This window comes from Rhinolophus sinicus, linkage group LG02 (assembly GCF_036562045.2).
Source record: "Rhinolophus sinicus isolate RSC01 linkage group LG02, ASM3656204v1, whole genome shotgun sequence".
NCBI classification, from domain to species: domain Eukaryota; kingdom Metazoa; phylum Chordata; class Mammalia; order Chiroptera; family Rhinolophidae; genus Rhinolophus; species Rhinolophus sinicus.
The window spans coordinates 16,094,647-16,114,560 of NC_133752.1; the positions used below are offsets into that span (position 1 = coordinate 16,094,647).

Below are 19,914 nucleotides of genomic sequence, written 5' to 3' on the forward strand. Positions count from 1 at the left end.
CAAAATAAAATATGCCGACATATTAATTTAAAAAAAGAAACTTGCTAAACATGAGTAACTCTCAGATTTGGGCTAAACTGGTAACAGACGTGGCTAGAAAGAGTTGCTTTTGCTAGGTTACGTTCAAATACTCTACAAATGAGGAATAATCAAGTTCAAACTAGAGAATTCAAGTAAGCAAAAATAGGAAAGTTCCCATAATCAGGTCAGTATATACCAACAGAAGTAACTAAACGTCACTGCAGCAAGAAATTCTCAATGAACGCGCTTGTCTTGGCTATGGCAAGAAAAATTACTTGACCACTTCAGCAGTGTTATCTACAAGCCTTTTTATCCGTAGGTACGGTACCAGGGCATCACTAAAAATGTTGAGACTAGAACATAACCCCGAACTTTACTTTCTCGAATAGAAAAAGAAACTATAAAATTCAAACCAATGTTCAAATAAGTATATACCAAATCTGTCAGCTTGACTTTTAAATTCAATATTGATAAAACTGCATTTGAAAACAACATGTACATTAGATTCTCACTATAAGAATTCTGTAACTATTAGAAAATATATTATATAATTAAGATATTTCCTATCCCAATTATTTAAGAAGCAAATTTAAAATGTCTTTGATATTTTAAGTGCTATTTGATGAGCTATAGATGCATTTAAATGTGCGAAGTCGCCCAAGATTAAAGGGCCCAAGGTCTGTAAGGGCCTTTTCTCAGTCCTGAGCCACATCCAAAACCATCCTGTAATAATTCAACGCCTTAAATGTATAAAGATTGATATGAGCCAAAAGCATGCTGTGGTTGCTGGAAAGGTTGATGTAAATAATTTTAACTTCTTTTAACGTAAATCATTTTATCAATAAATATAATGTTAATCATAAGTGCATTCACAGAAGTGGCATGTTTGGTCCCCTGGGAATTACACGGTCCACTGTACTCAGCCCTGTTTACACCCCAGTATTGAGCACAATCTCAAGAACACCTGGCAGAGGTGTATCAGGAAAGTTCAGGATATCTAGAAACCAAGTCAAAGAGGAAAGCTAAGGGGAAAAAACAGGCTATTCTTCCTACGTAAGAATAAAGTGATGACAGTTAACTCCAGTGGCATTGCACAACAGCGTTATTTAACTAACTTTGCTCTCGAGGGAAGAATTAGAAACAGATTTAAGCTTAGTGTTTCTAAAAGAACTATTAAGCTGTCTTCCAAAGTAATGGTTTTCTTTCAAGTATCTGAGCAGAGGGGATGGCCATTACAATTATTCCGAAGGCAATCCCAACTGTTTGTAGGTACCTTATAAACACAAAATGTGAGGACAAAATGCGAGGACTAAGTCACATGTTATATAAAAAAAGTTGAGTGGAGAATGCTTTCCGGCTTTTTGGATTACGGCTAAGAGTTGATTATAGGGTGTCTTTTATCTTGTCCTACTGCCCACAAGCTGTGTTCATTTCCTCAACTTGTACAGTTACAAGTTCTACTGGCTGATGGCCTTCTTTCCTGATGCCATATTCACAACAGGAGCTATACTATTTTGAGAGAGAGACCTCTTCAGAAACTCTTCAAAAGATTTCCTAAATTTTACAGAGGAAATTTTAATTTTGTCTCACAGAGATCGTTTTATAGTTGTAACCATCTGTTGTGAACAAGGGAAACTGTAATCACTTTATTATTCAGTTGCCAAATCTGTTAAACAAAGGGGTCAGAGAACACAAGATTTAAAAGCCATACCTTTGCCAGTAACATCAATGATTAAGAAACTCCCAGCTTTGGTCAGATGTGGCCAGCCTCGCCAAACTGAAGACAGTGGAGTAGGCATGGAGTAGTGGATGATGGACTAAAAGCTCGGCTTGCTCTTCTTTTCCCACGTAGAAACTCAGTGCATACTCCTTACTTACAAGAAGGAAAGAACACCATTCCTAGAAACTCTGCCAAAAAACAAACTTTGTTCTACGTCTCAGGAGCTCTATCACTTAAGTTCTTCTATAAGAAAACCTAATGGTTCACTATCAGACTTTAAAAACCCCAAGATTAAGCCAATACATACGCGTACATTACACTGAAACCCATTTAAAATTGGCTACATGGTCAGATTATAAAGATATGCAGCTGTATTACAAACTGTATACCTGTGTCAATTTTAACAGGCAACATATTACTCTGGCAAGAGCTGCTTTTTAAATGAAAAACAGTCTGACCAAGTATCTAGACTTTAACACAATCTAAAAAACTCTAGCAGATAATGTTGCCAATACTTAATGTAGGGTAAGATTTTAACCAATTTAAATGTAACCTAAAATATTATTTCAGCATGTAAATTAAATTACTCCATGAGAACAAAGTCAGGTACTTACAAAAGCACATTAACTCCTTTAAGCCACTAGGCATCATTTAGTAACAATTACCTACACTGAAAATTATGTAAGTAGCCTGAAAAACTCTTTAATTTGCCCAATTAACTCCCTTAAGTCATACACTGGAAATATGCTTCAAAGGATATTTAAATTCCAACTATACACACCTATAAATTTCCTTTAACATTTAAACCTTTTCACAAGGGGAAAACGCTAGAAGAAGGGTGTCCGGACATTAATGAGTACAGTGCTTGGGTCAAAAGGAAATGATTTATTACAGACCCTTTTATGGGTCACACCAAACATTTTATTTATGGTTATGAAAGGGTTTTTTAATTTGTCTACTATCTGTTACAGGAAATCCAAAGTCAAATTCACATTTTAACACACTAATTACTTTTGTATACTGCATTAAACATCCAACACTGAGATTGAGACCAAGACCTACTATGTAATAATCCCTACTATCTACTGAATACAAACACACATTTGTTTCAGAGGCTAGAGTGCTTAGCATGTTTCCGACAAAAAAATCTGCTAAAAATGTGGTTAACAAAATACTAATTATCAGCCTTAAAAAATGAACTTTAAGACAAAGCGAAAACTCTCATTATTCATGGATCCAATTTTCAATAAAAACTGCATACTTTATCCCATTAGATCACATCCGGATTAACCTAACAAAGTTCTAAGATATGTTTTTAAAAATACTGCTTTAATGACTACTTTAAATAAGGAATACTCCTTGTGGGAAGATGCTAAATATGTTATTATAGTATACTTACAATAGGGGGAGAAAAAAAAGCCCCACACTTGGGAAGAGAAGAAGCCATATTTAGAGACTAGAACAAAGATATCAAAGTGCTTTGGCCGAAATTAGTATAAATAGACTTTATTGAAGTCAGTGCCTCTGTACTGAGACAGAAGATTGTGTCTACATAAGCACAAGTTGTAACATTTCACAACTTCTAAAAGGAATGTCAACAATTACAACGATCATGCATACCATGGTCGATAATCACATTTTAGAAGCATTTTTCAACCATTTCTAAAGAAATGCTTATAACATTGTTATATATAGAACTACTTTCAATAAACTGCAAAACATTGATCGACTTTTCCAGTATGAGCTACAGTGTCAACACAAAAGGGAGGCATAAATGTTTAATTTATGAAATCAGAATGGAATATTTACTGTAAAGAAAAATTAAAAAGCTTTCAAATAAAGGCCATTATTGAACCAACGTGAAGAGCACAACTTGAACTTCTGAGTTCATTCATCTTTAAAGCTGTCCTCTGAGTAGCTTCAGTTCTGAGCACTGAGTTCAGTACTGTGAATACTCCTTGGACTGAAGTTTGGCAATGATGCGGTCCAACTGTCTCTTTGCTTCACACTGTGGGAAATTGCTCATGTCATAATATTGAGGGGCAATTTTCACCAACCTGTCCAGAAGGAGGGAAAAATTACCAAGTTAAGATGTAATTAAAGTACTGGGGTTGCCAACAGGATTGGCATTACTCATTAATATATTGAGGAGCAAAGGCAAACCTACAAACACAATGTGCTATCTAGTAAGCTGGAAACTTTCTGATGTCGGACTTTCCATAAACTTAAAAAACTCAAGATAAATTCTCTTAAAAACCCTTTATTTACTTTAATATAAAGATACTGACATAAGTCATTAATTTCTTCTCTCTAGAACTTCATTTTGACCAACCTTTCTAGGGTTATACTAATACAGGTTCCATGTAAGAAACATCTTGGCATTCAAATGATTGGATCTTCTCATTTTCAAAGTTTAAATAACTATAAATATAACTCTATATCCAAAAGAATACATAAGTCACAATCAGTATAGGAAAGGAGCCTCACAATATACAGCAAGCGACATCAACTAAAATAAGTGCTTTCAGTCCCCATTCTTGGTTGATGGTTCCCATCATAAGTTATAGAATGGATTCTGGCAAAAAAAACCCCAAAAAACAAAAAACAACCCATACACAAGGGCGGTGTGTGTGTGTGCACACTAATGTTGCTTAAAATAACACAATCAGTTCTGATTACATTTTGTAAAATCAAATATGTTAAGATACAAGAGGCATAGTTTTTATGCTTGCTTAGCTCCTAAAGCCTCAACATATAAATAATAAATAGTTGAGAGCTCATTATGAGACAGGTGAAATATAAAGAAAAGATCGACTTCTGGAACCAGGGAATCTGAGTTAATCACAACAGTAGAAGAATAGCTCCAAAGACCCTCTTGATGCTAGTCCACTGTAGTTTTATATTTAGTTCCAAATCATGCCGATACCCACACCAAAAATCCCACTGTCTTCTTATCAAAGCAAAGATTGTAAGAGATTAACTAGCGCATCAGGTCAAAGCCCCATAACTACACTCTGACGTACACAGAAAACCAAGTTTCCCTATGAAGGAAAGGACAGGACTCTTGTAACAAAGTCAGATTCCGAGCAAAATGCTAACAAAAACTATTAGAACAAAAGGTGTTGCTTACCATTCTGGCTTGATATCTGTACACGTCCGAATGTAATTCTTTGTTGTAAGAACAAACTCATTATAAAGCACCCATTCAGGCTTGTGGTCAAGAACAGTAGAGGGATGCAACTGAACCACCTGGTTATCTTTCACAGTTAAGTAATGCCCTGTTCGTTCTAAATGTGCCACCTAAAACCAAAAACCAGTAAATTAATACAATGCTTCTGATATGCTAGTCATAAAAGTGGTGTAAAGCTACCTATGTAATTAGGAACAGGCAGGCCTCACCTTTTGCTTTTATTCCATGGCTATACTTATTTATCACCGCCTGATAAAAACAGGGATCAGTAAAGTACTGCAGGCCAAACCCAACTCACTGTCTACCTTTGTAAGGCTTGTCAGCCAAGAATGGTTTATATATCTTTAAATGATTGGAGGCAAAAATCCAAAGAAAAACATTTGGTACTGAGTAAAAATCAGAGTAAGTTCAAATTTCAGTGTCCATAAGCATAGTTTTAACGGATCACAGGCACACCATTTGTCCATGGCTGCTTTCATGCTACAAGGGCAGGCAGAGTTGAGTAGTTTCAACAAGGAACCCAACAAAGCCCACAGAGCCTAATATATACTATCTGGTCCTTCCCTTGTCTTAGATTATTTGAGTGGGTTCTTTAGCTCCAGGTGACTATGGAGTAGATGAAAACAATTACCAGAAGATTCACGTTTAAGATAGAAAAATAAAGAAGAGCAACAAGGAGTAGAAGCAAAAAGTAACCTACAAAGAAAAGATGTAGGTGAGAAAAGAAAAAGAATGGGGAAAACACAAGAGATGGTGCATGTACTTCTTGCCTGTATTTCTTCTGTCTACATCTATAATCAAACACATTGACTGGTGGCTCTCATCTAATATTTAATTAACAAACACTATATGCCCTTTCCAATTCTAGAACCCTAGTAATACAAAGAATGGGTATTAATAGAAATTAATAATTACTATTAAATAGAAAATAAAGTCAATTTCAATCAATAAAGATTTACTAGGCACCTAAGTGCCAGGTACTGTAAGTCATGCCTTTTATCCCTAACAAATTTAAATCTTAAGAATTAGGAGTCCATAATGCTTAAACATGGCTTTATCTATCTTTTTTGAATTACTAAAAGTAAATTTAAGAACATGTCAAAAACAAACTAGTGTACACTAGCATATTATGAATATTGTTAAGAGTCTGGAAAATTTTCATACCTAACCCTACTATTCACCTAACTCTAATAAGCATAAGATCTTATTATGATGCCACAATATTTTTTTTAGTTACTTTGATTTCAAATACTGACAATGCACCAATCTGCTATTTTTATTTTGACTCAATACATTTAGGTCCATTCTATTTATTGACTGCATATGGCTTAAAGGCAGGCCACATCTTGCTTAACAGACATAGCCGGAAGAGAGAATGAACAAACAAGCAGGAGATATAAGAGATAATTAACAAAATACTCCAATAATAAAAAATTCTAAAATTGATTTCTACCTAACTGGGTTGGTAACTTGCCATTTAGGGAATTTGTTACTCATGAGACACAAATCTTAGTGTATTAGTTCGAGAATCTAGACATAACATTTTAAGATCAATTATTTATAGGTTTTTAAAAACTGACTTGTGTGTAAGTGGATTCAAAGGGCTATTATTATAGAAAGTAAACAATATTATGTAAACATTTAATTATGTATTCCTGTATTATCCACTCACCTGCATAAAATACCCAGTAACCAAAGCTTTTCTTATATTAATATAATAGTCCCTGCTTGTGAAGTCAGTACTTCGACGAGGCAAATTAAATCTGTCCATAATTCGCGATAGCTGCTGGCGTACATTGTCTGCTGACATCAGGGACCTGTAGTTAATGAAGTTGTCATAACACCACTGAACCGATTCATGATCTACAAAGTTGGAGGGAGGGAAAAAAAGAGGGGACATGAATCATCCAAATAGGTGTATCATCTAATTAAAAAGGAAAATTGTTATAAAGAGTAAGCTAAATAATCCAGAAAGGGGATTTATCCAAATCATCTTTATGAATGAATCACAATGTTACTAACTTTCCTAAAAATCTGTAGTGAAATTCAAAATCAGAAATAACAGTAGGGTTTTTGGCTGTTGGATGACAAAACAATGATTTTGAACAAACTGTTTTTAATGAATTATTTTACCCATGAACATCCAGCTGGCTGTTTCCAATAGATGGGTCTAACGGGTAGGTTGATGCAATTTGGTAAAATGCTGTGTCTTTCTCATTTTCAAAGGAAAGATAGCCTTAGATTATCAAATACAGTTTAAAAGTTCTAACAGTGAATCTCAACTGATTACTGTGTATTTTTCTTTAATTATTCCTGAGCTAGTATTTCAAGTTTTATTGTGACCCATGTGCCTCTCAGCAGTGGAGAAACAAGTTTTAAAATACAAGTGATACAGTTTACAAGGATGTCTGGAAGCCCCCACTGGTGTTTAATAAATAAGGCTTATATTTAAGCAATTCCAAATAATTTTACTGCATGTATTACTATCAAAGGGATAGTTCTCCACTGAAGAATCCTTAACAAGCTTCCAACTGAGTGTTGCTCATCTTGAGAGCTCAAAACTATAGCATAATGTAAAATATTATACAGTGGTATCTTTCTGTCCCAAAGACAGTCACAAGGAGGCCCTTTGATAAACCTAAGAGTTACTGTGAAATGAGGGTGGGGTGGGGGGTCTTAAAATTTGTAAGTGTGTTGATCCTTCTCCAACTACTGTGATCCACATTAAACTTTGGCATCTTCTTTTCTTTGGTTTTAGGATCCTACCAATTATAATGTACAACATTTTCTTAATAGCTTTTCAGAGGAACGAAAGATATATTAATAAACGTTTACCCATTACAAAATGTAGCCACATTTCATAGAGTAGCTGGGTAGATGGGGTAATAAAATGGATCTTTAAATTGAAGGACTGATGCATTAACCCACCTAGAATGCAAAACGAAAGGTATCCATCTGAACTTACTGACGTTTAAAACAAAGCATTGAATATGTTCAGATGAAACTGAGAGAAAGTATGGTTTGGAGGTATTTTTGCTTATCTCTGTAACAAGCTGAAAGGCAATGAAAATGTCGAAACAAAACAATAAAAATAGGGGACTATTGAAAAATGTTTATTTTCACTCTGGAGTTTAGCTTTTGAGGTTCTAAAGTTTTACAATTAATACAAGGTGTGGTAAAACAATATGGTAAATATTTAAATTACAAAACAATTGATTACACTAAAATACACATTGCCATTAATCCCCCTCAAAATACTCCCCCTTGCTTTGAACACACTTAACCAATCGTTCTTCCACTTTCTGAAGCAGTTTTGGAAGTCTTCTTTTGTGTCTTTAGTTGCACTGTCGTGGCTGCTTCAATTTCCTGAATAATTTTTACTTTGGAGAAGAACCACAAGTCGCATGGTACCAGATCTGGTGAATAAGGTGGATAAGAACACATTCCAATGTTTTTAGTCAACAGATATTGCTGTATACCAGAAGCAATGTGACACGGAGCGTTGTCATGATGGAGGATGATTTATGACACACTTTAAAACACACTGTCTCTCAACCGTGGCTTACACTCAACTGACAGCACCAAACAAGTTGAAACTTGTCACACACTGTTACTAAGGGGACTTCCTGTATTGAAGATCCTCGCCTTTCTGTTGGATGGCACTCAACAGCATTATTCACCATATTTTTTTAAATCACAACCCGTCCCGTGTCACACATCTGATATGGCAATTTCTGCCAAATAAAAACATGACGGTGTGTCCTCATCCACCTTATTCACCAGATCTGGCACCATGTGACTTCTGGCTCTTCCCCAAAGTCAAAATGATTCAGAACATCAAGGCAGCCACGACAGGGCAACTAAAGACACTCACAAAAGAGGACTTCCAGAATTGCTTCAGAAAGTGAAAAAACGATGGGATAAGTGTGTTCGAAGAGAGAAGTATTTTGAGGGGGATCAACGGTAATGTGTCTTTTACTGTAATAAGTTTTTAAAAATTTAAACATTTACCGTATTTTTTATCACACTTTACAGTATTAAGAGGAATTTTAGCTTTACTATGCAATCAACCATTTTATCTCAAGATCCCTTGACTAATACCTGAAATATACTTGCTATTTTTCAAATATACTTAATGTTTCAATAACATAACACAGCATCATTTAGAATAGTGAAAACAATCCAAATTCAATGAATATGAAATGTCCAAATAGATCTACAAGTTTGATATTTGCACTAGCGAGTAGGTGCTATCATTCTAACTCAGAACACTTCCTCTAACTGCTAGTCCTATTTAGGAGAAGGATAAAGCTTTTGTAGATATCTAGTGTTCAATGATTCCACTGAAAGCTCCTATCAAGTATGTGCATAAAAAACAAGCATTATTTAGTAATTTTATCACTTTTAAATCTTATATCCCTCTAATTTCAAACATCGCATCGTTACATTTATATTTAAAATCAAAATACAGGTCTATTAAATTTCATATTCGTAACACAATTATGAAATCCAAATACACTGCCATGCTAGTTATCAAAAGCTTAAATGACAAAATAGTATTATCTTAATTTTAAAAGAATTAAAACGTCTTGTGAGAGTAATAGGGTAAAACAAAACAAAACAAAAAAATCCCTGCTCCGTTAGAAGTCCTTTAATTACCACTTAAAACAGTATCTTACTAGTATCAAAGCATTTTAAAAACCAAGATGGATGTGAATCTGCTCCTTCTCAAGACCTTCCCTTTACAGTAGTTACCACAGTCTGTTAATAGGTTATGTGTCTGACATCACACAGTATTAACCAGTATGATACAGTTCGGCACACAAGAGGAATACAGAATTCTTGAAATGACCTGTCCTATCAGGGATAGTCTTTAATCTACTGATACGTAGAAATCAAACACTTTCAGAATCTGTTGGGAGTTATTGCTGCAGTTTTCCTCTCATTAATTTTATAAATGGTGCATTCCAACAACAGCATCTATCAATAATTTGATTAACTGGAAAATGTTTTTCATGTCATCAAATAGTCTCTGAAAACATGATTTAAAGCTAGAACATCATGTGACTATAGCATAAATCACTGAATCATCTTTCTACTGGTGGGCATTTAGGTTGTTACCATTTTTACTATCATAAATAATTCTGGGATGAAAATCTTTAATTATTATCTGTGTCCACAGAATACTAAAAGATAATTTCATAGATTATTTCTAGTCGAAGGGTATGGATTTGTTAAGGTTCTTGATAACATAAAATCTGCTTTTCATAAAGACGACAATTTATATTCCCACCTCTGTTGTATAATTGATCCATTACACCCACTCATACACAGCTTACTGTTTTTTAACCTTTGCCAATTACATAGGTGAGAAAATGGTACTTCTCAATAATAATGCATTTCTTGAAGAGTTGAATTTTGCTTCATGAGAATTTACAAACCACTTATAGCCTGACTGAGAATGGTCATTTACATTTGTTGTCCATTTTTCTACTTTGTTAGTTTTATTTTATGTAAAGCTATTTATTAGCAAAAATATTACAGTAATGATTCTCTAAATGATACAAAACTATTCACAAAAAAGGCAAAATATATGGAAATGAACAGAAGTTAAGTATATCAAAATATGTATGTTAGAGGTAAATTTTATACAAGTATATCATTTTTATTGCCGTGTTTTCCAGCTTTCTATAATTGCTGTCCCCCATCACTGATTATAAAAGTAAAACTTTAAAAAACATTGGCAATTTCTATCTTCAGTGTTAGTCAGTTTTTTCTAAAGTACCTCTGGGGTTCTAATGTAAAGTTGTCACAAATAATAAATGAAAAGTAAGATGAAGAACCATCTTATATGATGCATGTGACATTTAGACAAAGAGTGCCTTCAACGTAATTGACACTTACTTTGTTTAAAAGCGTGGTAGACATTCAGCAGTGTCAGATGATCTCCATCTATGTGGGCAAATCTCATCTTGGCCTCATCTGCGGCTTTCTTGGCCTCCGTGGGGCGAACAAAACACTGTGGGACTAAACAAGGTTGGTATGGGCCCAACACAAACGCCCATATCGATGAGTCACGCATTCACAGATAGAGGAACAAGGCCTAGCTAGGTCAGTTCACAGAGCATAGGGCAGGGCAGGATGGCCTCCAACTGCATCTTGGACTGTTTACTACCTTGATTTGGTACATCAACACCTAACCCCATCTGTAAGACAAGAGGGTTTCAAAGCTACAGAGTACCTGATTACTTTAACTAGATCTAAAAGTAGGCATCAGACAGCTATTCTGAAGGCCATCGAGATACTAGAAAGCTCAACTTATTTCAAAAACCAGTGCTGATAGCTCTACCAATAACCAGAATTATGGTGTCAATAGCCTTTTAGCTAGATGTAATTTTTCAAAAGGCCATCCATTGAACCCACTGAATGGCTAGGAGAGTTAAGAAGCTACACTTGCCCACTGCAGGGCTAAAAACTTTCCAACCAGTCTACTGCCACATTTCCATCGTAATTTTTTTCCCTAGTGCTGTGGCTATTACCAACTGGTGGGTATCACTATTAGCACCGGTGAGCAGAAGCATACGAAACATTAAAAAAAAAAAAGAAAAGAAAAAGAAATCTTGGGTTTTGATGATAGCAGTAGTGGTGGAAGGTTAAACCGCCTTTGAATTAAGAAAATTCAAAAAGGCTGGAGATATTCAGCCTAGTTTTTCAGCATTTTAACAAGATTAGTAAATAAAGCCCCAAGTGTGTTTTTTTTTTAAAAACCTGTTATTTGAATCAAAACCTCAACATAAAAGCAAAATCCAATTATTTAAAAAGTTGACAATTAGTCTAAAACAGTCATTATTTCAAGGGTCATCAAAATATGTAACTACAGTATTTGTGTAGAGCCTCAGTATTAATTCACATAAAAGTTTAAGTTGTTACAAAGCGTGCACTACATTTTTTGAAATACAACTTTCCTTAATTCACTTTAGCAATTCCATAGTCATAAAGGCAATACGAAAATAAAAATAACTTAACAGCTGGGGACTTAGTCACACATTTTTAAAGCTGTTAAAACCTTGTCAATTCAAAAAATTATAAATTATCAGTTCAGATAGAAGATAATGGGAATAATCGACAATGAAATCATATACAGTATCAAATTTCTCTTTCCCATACAGTTTCCCCTTTAAAGATGTCAAAGAAGCCAAAGAAACCAAAGAGACAATGACACATGATCACAGTAAATAGTAAAAGTCTTGCTTAATGAATTGAAGCAAGTAATTCATAAAAGTACAGAAACCTCTCAGAGCTGTGAAAGTTAATGTGAACTAGCTACCAGTTATTAGTAGGAATAAGTAGCACCCCATAAGGACCCTGATTTGCACTATTTATATCAGGACCTGAAAACTTCACAAACTTTCAAACAAAGCATTACAAACAAGCTCAGCAATCTTTTTGTTCCATGAGTTCTTCCTCACCCTTCAACATTTCCCCCAACAAATGCCATGCTTAATAACTGTTCACTCTCTTGATGTGTTAAAATGACGACCAGTAAACCCTATGTTTTGCACAACTATTACAAGTAAGACATGTAGTTGGAAGATTTCAACTGCATCACAATGACCAATTTTGTAAGGGACTAACACGCTAAATTCAAACTGGTTATTATATAGTATTCCTGACAAGAGAACTTGGAAAAATAAAAACTGGACAAATAACAAATAAACACACAAATAATCTGTTAACTCTTGCCCTCTTTCTCTAAAATCTAAAGTCTTGGGATAGCACCACTGGGAAATCTAACGCACAACATATAAGAAAGGCAGACAACAACCTACCACCACCTCCGCAAGTGAGACTACAATTTAATTAAAATGATTCAATACACTGCCCTGCCCATCTGCTCTGAGTCTGATCAGTCATAACTCTGAAAAAAAAAACATTTGAGCTAATTCTTAGGAAAAAAAAATTCACACCATTAAAATATACCATACATCTAAACTAGGCCGAAATTTTTATTTTTAGAAATGTTTTTAATTTATTCTTTAATTCCGTATAACATTTTTGAATTATCTGAGGCATAAGTTATAATAAAGACCGATAAACCACTCTGTGACCGGAAGTCAAGTCTCCCCAGTACTAAAACTAGTATTATAGAATACCTCCATGGTCAATAAAAACTTTTATGTTTAGCTAGAAGAGTCAGTGTATATTTATATATTAACAATATTTCTTCTTTTTAGAAAGTGTAATTTCCAAATTACTATTCATTTGTGGCTTAAGCTTTACTGCTACTAAAACAGCACTACAGCTTAATGTTCCAGTTTTCAAAATTAGCAATTTTTTCTATTAGGTGTATTTTCTTAATCAAGTGTCTTTCTTCTATTGGAAAAGAACTGTTATCAGATGACATTTTAAGCCTAAAACTCTACATTACTACTTATTTATCTGATGCTAAGCTTGAAATTTATGATGACAGCCACTGGAATACATATTTATATAAGCAGAAAAAGCTTACATTAAATCATAGTTTGGGTTTCTCTCAGGCTCACTTAATAGTGCCGAGTACTAGAACAAAGTTCTTCTTGTATTGTCAGTAATAAACCACAAAACTGACAGACCTACCAAAAACCTGTTACAATGGTGTTCAGACTTATTTTCTTACTGAAATTTTTATTTGCACTCAAGAGAGCCAATGTTTTTACTGTATTTTGTGCACAATGACTTACTTTACTTTTTCTAAATAATATGTCATTATAAAGCTATTTACAAGGTATTTAGGAAACAGAATGAGTTCCTTAAAACCATCTATAAAATCCACTATCATACTAAATATTAAAAAACAAAACCAAAAGTGAAGTCCACCCAAACTTTGAGGAGCTGGGTTTTTTTTAGTTCCTTTCCCTCTATTACCTGACAACATAGCAGTAATAGATAGGACCTCATTAGAACAGTTGTAGTCACAACTTGCAATAACCATTTTAGCGAGCTGTGGGTCTAGAGGAAACTCTGCCATCATGGATCCCAATTCAGTCAGATCTCCATCGTCATTTAAAGCAGCCAGGTAATTCAAAAGTTCTAGGGCTCTCATCAGAGTTTCGGGAGCTGGGGAAAAAAAGGCAATCTATTAGACAAGTTGCCTTCAGCAAGCAAAAATGTCGACAAAGTACAAACTATTATAAGCATTCTCACTTTTCATCCTTCCATGGACAAAACTGAAAACTCAAACTGTCAACAAACTCAATTACGAACATCTCCCAGAATAATAGTTATTCTGAAGGAAAGAAAAAGCTAGTCATATAATTATCACTCTTAGTTTTAATGCTAACACATAGGACTTACTTGACGCTTATTCGAAGAAAAAGGTAAAATGTTTTTTATATGTAGACTAAATAGGATACAGAGAAAAGAGAATCAATTTTGGTTAAAAGGTTTGATAACATATGTTGAGAATTCATACCTGGTGGATCCATAAAGTCAAAATGCACCAAATCATCAATACCAAGTTTCTTCAACTGTAACACAACTGATCCTAAATTAGAACGCAAAATCTCAGGATAGGTGTTATCCTAGCAAAAAACAAAAATGTTGCTTTGTTAAATATTCCTCAATCCTCTTGCTCCAAAAAACAAAACACATCTATTCTCTGCCTCCTTATTTACTGTGCATTATTTCTACACCACTGACTCAGATGAGAAAAATACTTGTGGAATAGATTCGAAAGGAATGACACTTTCTGTGAATTATCTTTATAGGGTTCAAAGTGTTACTGCTGCTGTCCACCTCCACTTCCAAGTGTAACAAGAGTTGCACTGCTAGACCATACCAATAATCTCACTCAGGAAAATACTAAGAAGTTTATGGTGCCAAAAGGTAAGATGAAGCAAATTAAGCAATTTTCCTGTGGTAACAAATCCAACTTAATCTTCCAAACATGTAGGAAGGATACAGTAAAACCTCGTACCTGCATTTCTGTTTTATAAGCTTTCTCTGTGTAAAGTCTGAAGCATTTCCCAGGTCTGGTACGTCCAGCTCGACCAGCCCTTTGTTGAGCTGAAGCTTTACTAATAGCTGTCACCAAAAGGGATTCAACTCTGATTCGAGGATTGTACACCTATTAGAATGGAAATAATAGAAGAATGACTCTTTCTTCAATTAAACACAAAACTGTGATCTAACGGAAGTACCCAAAGCCCAGAGTAATTCCGAAAATAAACACAGTATGGATGACCACCACAAATCACACTATAACAGAAGCAGAAGTCGTCGTCCTAATGCCTTAACCTCCTTTCAGATGTTCTGACTCCTTTCTGAAAGATTCAAGCTAACATGAAAAAAACTCTTATCTAACACACAGATCATCTTTACTCTTCCTAATTTAAAATAATTTCAGTTCGACCAGTTTTACACCTTGCTTTTATAGTGGATAGCACTGAAGGCTTTTGCCTGAAAAGAACCTGTCAATTCTAACACCTGATGTTCAGAGTGGACATCAAGAAAAATATTTTAAACTTGGTACAGAAGAAGTCAGTTATATGCTTTCAGTTTAAAGGGAAAGTTTTCCATCAAAAAACATGAATATTATGTACAATGAATTTTCCCAATTACATAAAATTTGATATAAAATATAATCAAATGTAATCAAAGATCTTTAAATAATAAAAGAGTATTCATTGAGTAGTCACTTCATTTGGCAAAAGTGCTTGGGATTCAGTACTATTAAACTAAAGGTTAACATAGTACCTTTTCCCCAAATACTATTCCTGGCACATAACAGGAACTCTAATTTAGTTGGTAAATAACTTATCTGCAGGGATGATAGTCCTGTAATCTTACTTCTACCCCCATATTCCGTAAATAAACATACAAACCAAAATACCATTATTATATAGAAACAAAGGAAATGCAGGCTTAAAAATAAATAAAACCGCAAAAGAAAAAGAGCATAAGATTAAACACTAAACATGGGCTTAATATGTTAGAGCCAATTAGAGCACAAATGGGCTCATATAATAGAAGTCTGAAAAATGAAACACACACAGAAAAATAATTCTAAAAAAAGAATTCAGAAAGTAAATTTCAGCCATTAAATGAGTAGGCAGTAAGTACTGTTAAGCTAACACTAATTTATAAACTATACGGCGATCATACTAATATGTACCTTCTGCTTCGCAAATCCAGGATCAATCACAAATACCACACCATCTATTGTCAAAGATGTCTCTGCAATGTTAGTTGACACAACTACCTGTTTAGAAATAAACAGTATATAAATGATATCACAAGTCAAATAAAATTCAAATAACAGTAAGATTAACTCTTAACTTTCACTAACATCAAATTTCAATGCAGTAAACAAACTTAAAGGTTTGATCTTCAATGGCCAATGCTATAAAAAGACTAATATTTAAGAATTCAAAATTTTATTTACCTCATCAAAGCAACTTCCTTTTTCAACAAAAGCTATTACTTCAGGTTATCACTCAACCAATTATGTTTTGATTATTCAAACAGAAGGATAGCATCAGAAGGAAAACATCAATAAAGCAATACAGCTTACCTTACAAAATGTCTCCCTATTAGAACACTTCCTGGTTAATATCAAAACTCCGTAAAACATGTACATCTTTCAAAACTTTCAGGCAATATTTACAAAGAAAAATTTTGTCACCAAAACTCAACATTTTAAACAAAACGGCACATGGGGGCGGGGGAGAAAATCTCAAACTACAATCCAAGAAGAGTTAGCAGATCATGAGAATGAAATGGAGATGTTTGGGAAAATTATACAATCTCAAAGGGGATGACACGTAATATGTCACTGTATAAACTCAATTTTTAAGAATCAGTTGAACTTTTCATTGACAGGGAATAATGTTTAAAGCATTCACATACTAATATGATAGCTTGCTTTTTTATGTGGTGTTTTACTATATTCTAGGTGTTTTAGGAAATTGATTAGGGACTTGAGAATAACATGTTACATATTTTTTTCCTTTTTAAACAATGGAAAAATGAGATCATTAGTATTTTTACTCAGAGCATCTGATTTTCAGGAACAGATTACTGCCATTAAGTGGGAGATGCCTGTACATGCAAGCAGCTGACACAGAAGATAAATCAGATAGAGTCTGCTCTTATAGCTTTTACAGTTTGTAAAGGAAGATTAGACATGGATAGAAAGTGTAAATGACACCAAAGATGCCCTGTGAGATTTAAAAAGGGTTTACTTCCACAGCGAAGACAAGGAAAGCTTCCTGAGAAAATGGCATTTAGGAGATATTGAAGGTAAGGAGGGATTTACCCACAAGAGAAAAGGTATGAGCACTAGCAACAGAAGGTTCAGTTTGAACAAGGACACATACCGTGTTTCCCTGAAAAGAAGCTCTAGCTGGACCATTAGCTCTAATGCGTCTTTTGGAGCAAAAATTAATGTAAGACCTGGTCTTATTTTACTGTAAGTTTTACTTTTACTTGTAGTAAAATAAGACCAGGTATAATTAATATAACATAATATAATACAGGGGTCTTACGTTAATGTTTGCTCCAACAGGCGCATTAGAGCTGATGGACCGGCTAGGTCTTATTTTCAGGGAAACATGGTAGGCAAGAAGGCCCCTAGGCACATCAACAAAAGAACTCATGCAAACAGGAAATCTTGGAGATTTAAAAGCTTACTGGAGATTCACTAACAGGATATTATTTTAGAATGATTTACATGTCTAAAAACAAAATGTGTCCTTTTTCCATTGGTCGGTTTAAAAGACTGCTAATCAAAAAATGAGTAAGAAACCAGAGATGTTTTGATGTGACTGAAACACATTTTTAAGACATTTAGATGACACGGATGGTTAATAACTAGAACCAAAGCAAACATAAACAAGGTATATAAAGTTGACAGGTGAGCTTGAATAAAGAGGACCTGAGTTTAATATTGTTCTAGAAAGTGTCTCGTAGGAGAAGCAGCAATGAATTTAGGGGTAGGTGGCAGAACCAGCAGTCAAACCTAAGTAGCTAAGTAGAAAGGTTTGAACACCATCAAGCTTCAATTTTCTTTGGTAACTCTTATCAGTCTAGCTAAAACAAGATTGAAAAAAATAAAAAGACAATGAATACGGAATTATACATGTTTGTGATTATGTAAGAGGTCTGGTTATCTGGAATTCTGGAGTGAAAATTGATATAGTTCTGGATAGATCTTTAGGACAATGGAAGAAATCGCTTTTTTTAAAAAAAAGTTACTTGGAAAAAAATGCATTGCACACATTACTGCTTCTAGAATAGAATACAGACAATGTGATAAGAATTTCTTGATGTTATCGACTCTTTAGAGTTATTTAAAAATAGTTAATTTCTCTCCACAAAATAATTTTATTTGGTGTGCATGTTTTGTTTCTGCGTTTGTGACAAATTATGAAATACTTATAAGGAGGTGAGAACGTATGATTCCACAAGTGTTTAAGAATCAGGTGATTACGCCAACTTGGCAAGCCCCATGTCATTACTGAGTCTTCTGCCATCTAAAAGTCAAACTCTAAAATGTGAGTCTTAAAAACGACCTTACAGAAGGATGATCTCTGGACTTTCTCCAAAGACTAAAAGTAAACTGGTAAAAAAGCTTTAAAGTAGTAACATTTAATTTTTTTTTTTGAGTAGGACCTATCTACCATAGATTTATCAATTACTAAAGTGTGTCTATCACCATGAAAAAAAGGGCATGATTCTGACCCATTAAGAGGTAAATTTGGGGACAAACAGGAGGAAAACTCATGTAACAAACTGCATGTCTTTGAGGGTACTTCTAATGACTAGAGCTCGAGGAATAATACTAGCTAGCTAAGGTTAAATAAAACACATACACATACATAATGCAAAAGAACAAATAAATGAGATGATAAAAGTTATCTAGCTGACTTGAAATCTTAGCAATGAGCAGAGGCAAGCCCTAAGTATATTCTAGATGTAAAACAGCACATGATCTAATTAAGAACTGGTGAGAACACAACATCATCCTGAATTTGTCCAGGGACTAACACATGACCAATGGGACTACATATATAAATGGTAAAAGCTTTCTAGACTGTAACTGGGCAATAAGTGTTCAAAGGGCCTTAAAAAGTGTTCAAACCTCATTGGCCAAATAACTGTTTCAGGTAAATAACCCCAAATACAGAATAAACTCTACGGCAAAATGTTTGACATTCTTGCCATTTTTCTTTTTATATATTAAGTGTGCAAAGAATAAGCTTTCATCTAGTTTTAGGATACAGCCACACTATACCCTCAATACTATACCTTCTAATGGGATCCACTATGATTTATTTCAATAATTTCACTTCAAAGTAGTAGAACTCAGCATACTTTAGTTGCTCTACTTGAATTTTTTGGACACAATAATACACTTAGGTTAAACTACTTTGGAATTTTAGTCCCCAGGGAACTCTGAGGGAGTCTCCAATTCAGAATGGATATTAACTTATTTGTTTGTACACATCCCAGCAGCACCATACTAAGTTATCTTCAAACAGTGGATCATTAAGTCTCTCTTTGAAACTATAGAACCATCTCCACAAGGGCCATTTCTCTTTTTTATTGAGCGATGTATGCTCTGAGCTATGTTAATTAGTAAACTGTAAGATAGGCTACAGAAAAACCAGCTATTTGTATGGACAAAATGAAAACTAAATAAAATCAAAGAATAGTTGCTCGATTTTAATACCAAATCTATAATACAGCAATTATAAGTCTCAGTCAAAGATACATAGAAGTGATTTACTGATGAGTAAACTTGAATGTATATATACGAATGCTGTTGCTATAGCTTAAAGTCAAGTACTTGATTGAATAAACATCAAGCATTATTATCAAAATAGGTAAAAATATCTATCCCTCACATAAATACATGTATTGCATTCTCAACCTTTCTTAATCATTAGAAACCTGAAACAGTTCACCATTAGCAAGCACTATGTTAGAAATCTACATAAGTGGA

At 34.2% G+C, this 19,914-nt stretch overlaps 1 protein-coding gene across 1 annotated transcript in view; it reads right to left on the reverse strand.

Moving 5' to 3' along the window:
- Window positions 1–3,231: 3,231 nt before the first annotated feature.
- The window catches only part of DHX15 (DEAH-box helicase 15), a 52,662-nt gene continuing 35,979 nt past the window's right edge, over window positions 3,232–19,914 (reverse strand). Inside the window, exons 7-14 of the mRNA XM_019743862.2 lie at window positions 16,084–16,170; window positions 14,887–15,036; window positions 14,383–14,491; window positions 13,836–14,027; window positions 10,836–10,958; window positions 6,604–6,794; window positions 4,872–5,041; window positions 3,232–3,798 (exon numbers count right to left, since the gene is read on the reverse strand). Of these exons, the coding sequence (XP_019599421.1) occupies window positions 3,681–3,798; window positions 4,872–5,041; window positions 6,604–6,794; window positions 10,836–10,958; window positions 13,836–14,027; window positions 14,383–14,491; window positions 14,887–15,036; window positions 16,084–16,170 (1,140 nt within the window). The 3' untranslated portion in view covers window positions 3,232–3,680. The remainder of the gene's footprint in view (window positions 3,799–4,871; window positions 5,042–6,603; window positions 6,795–10,835; window positions 10,959–13,835; window positions 14,028–14,382; window positions 14,492–14,886; window positions 15,037–16,083; window positions 16,171–19,914) is intronic.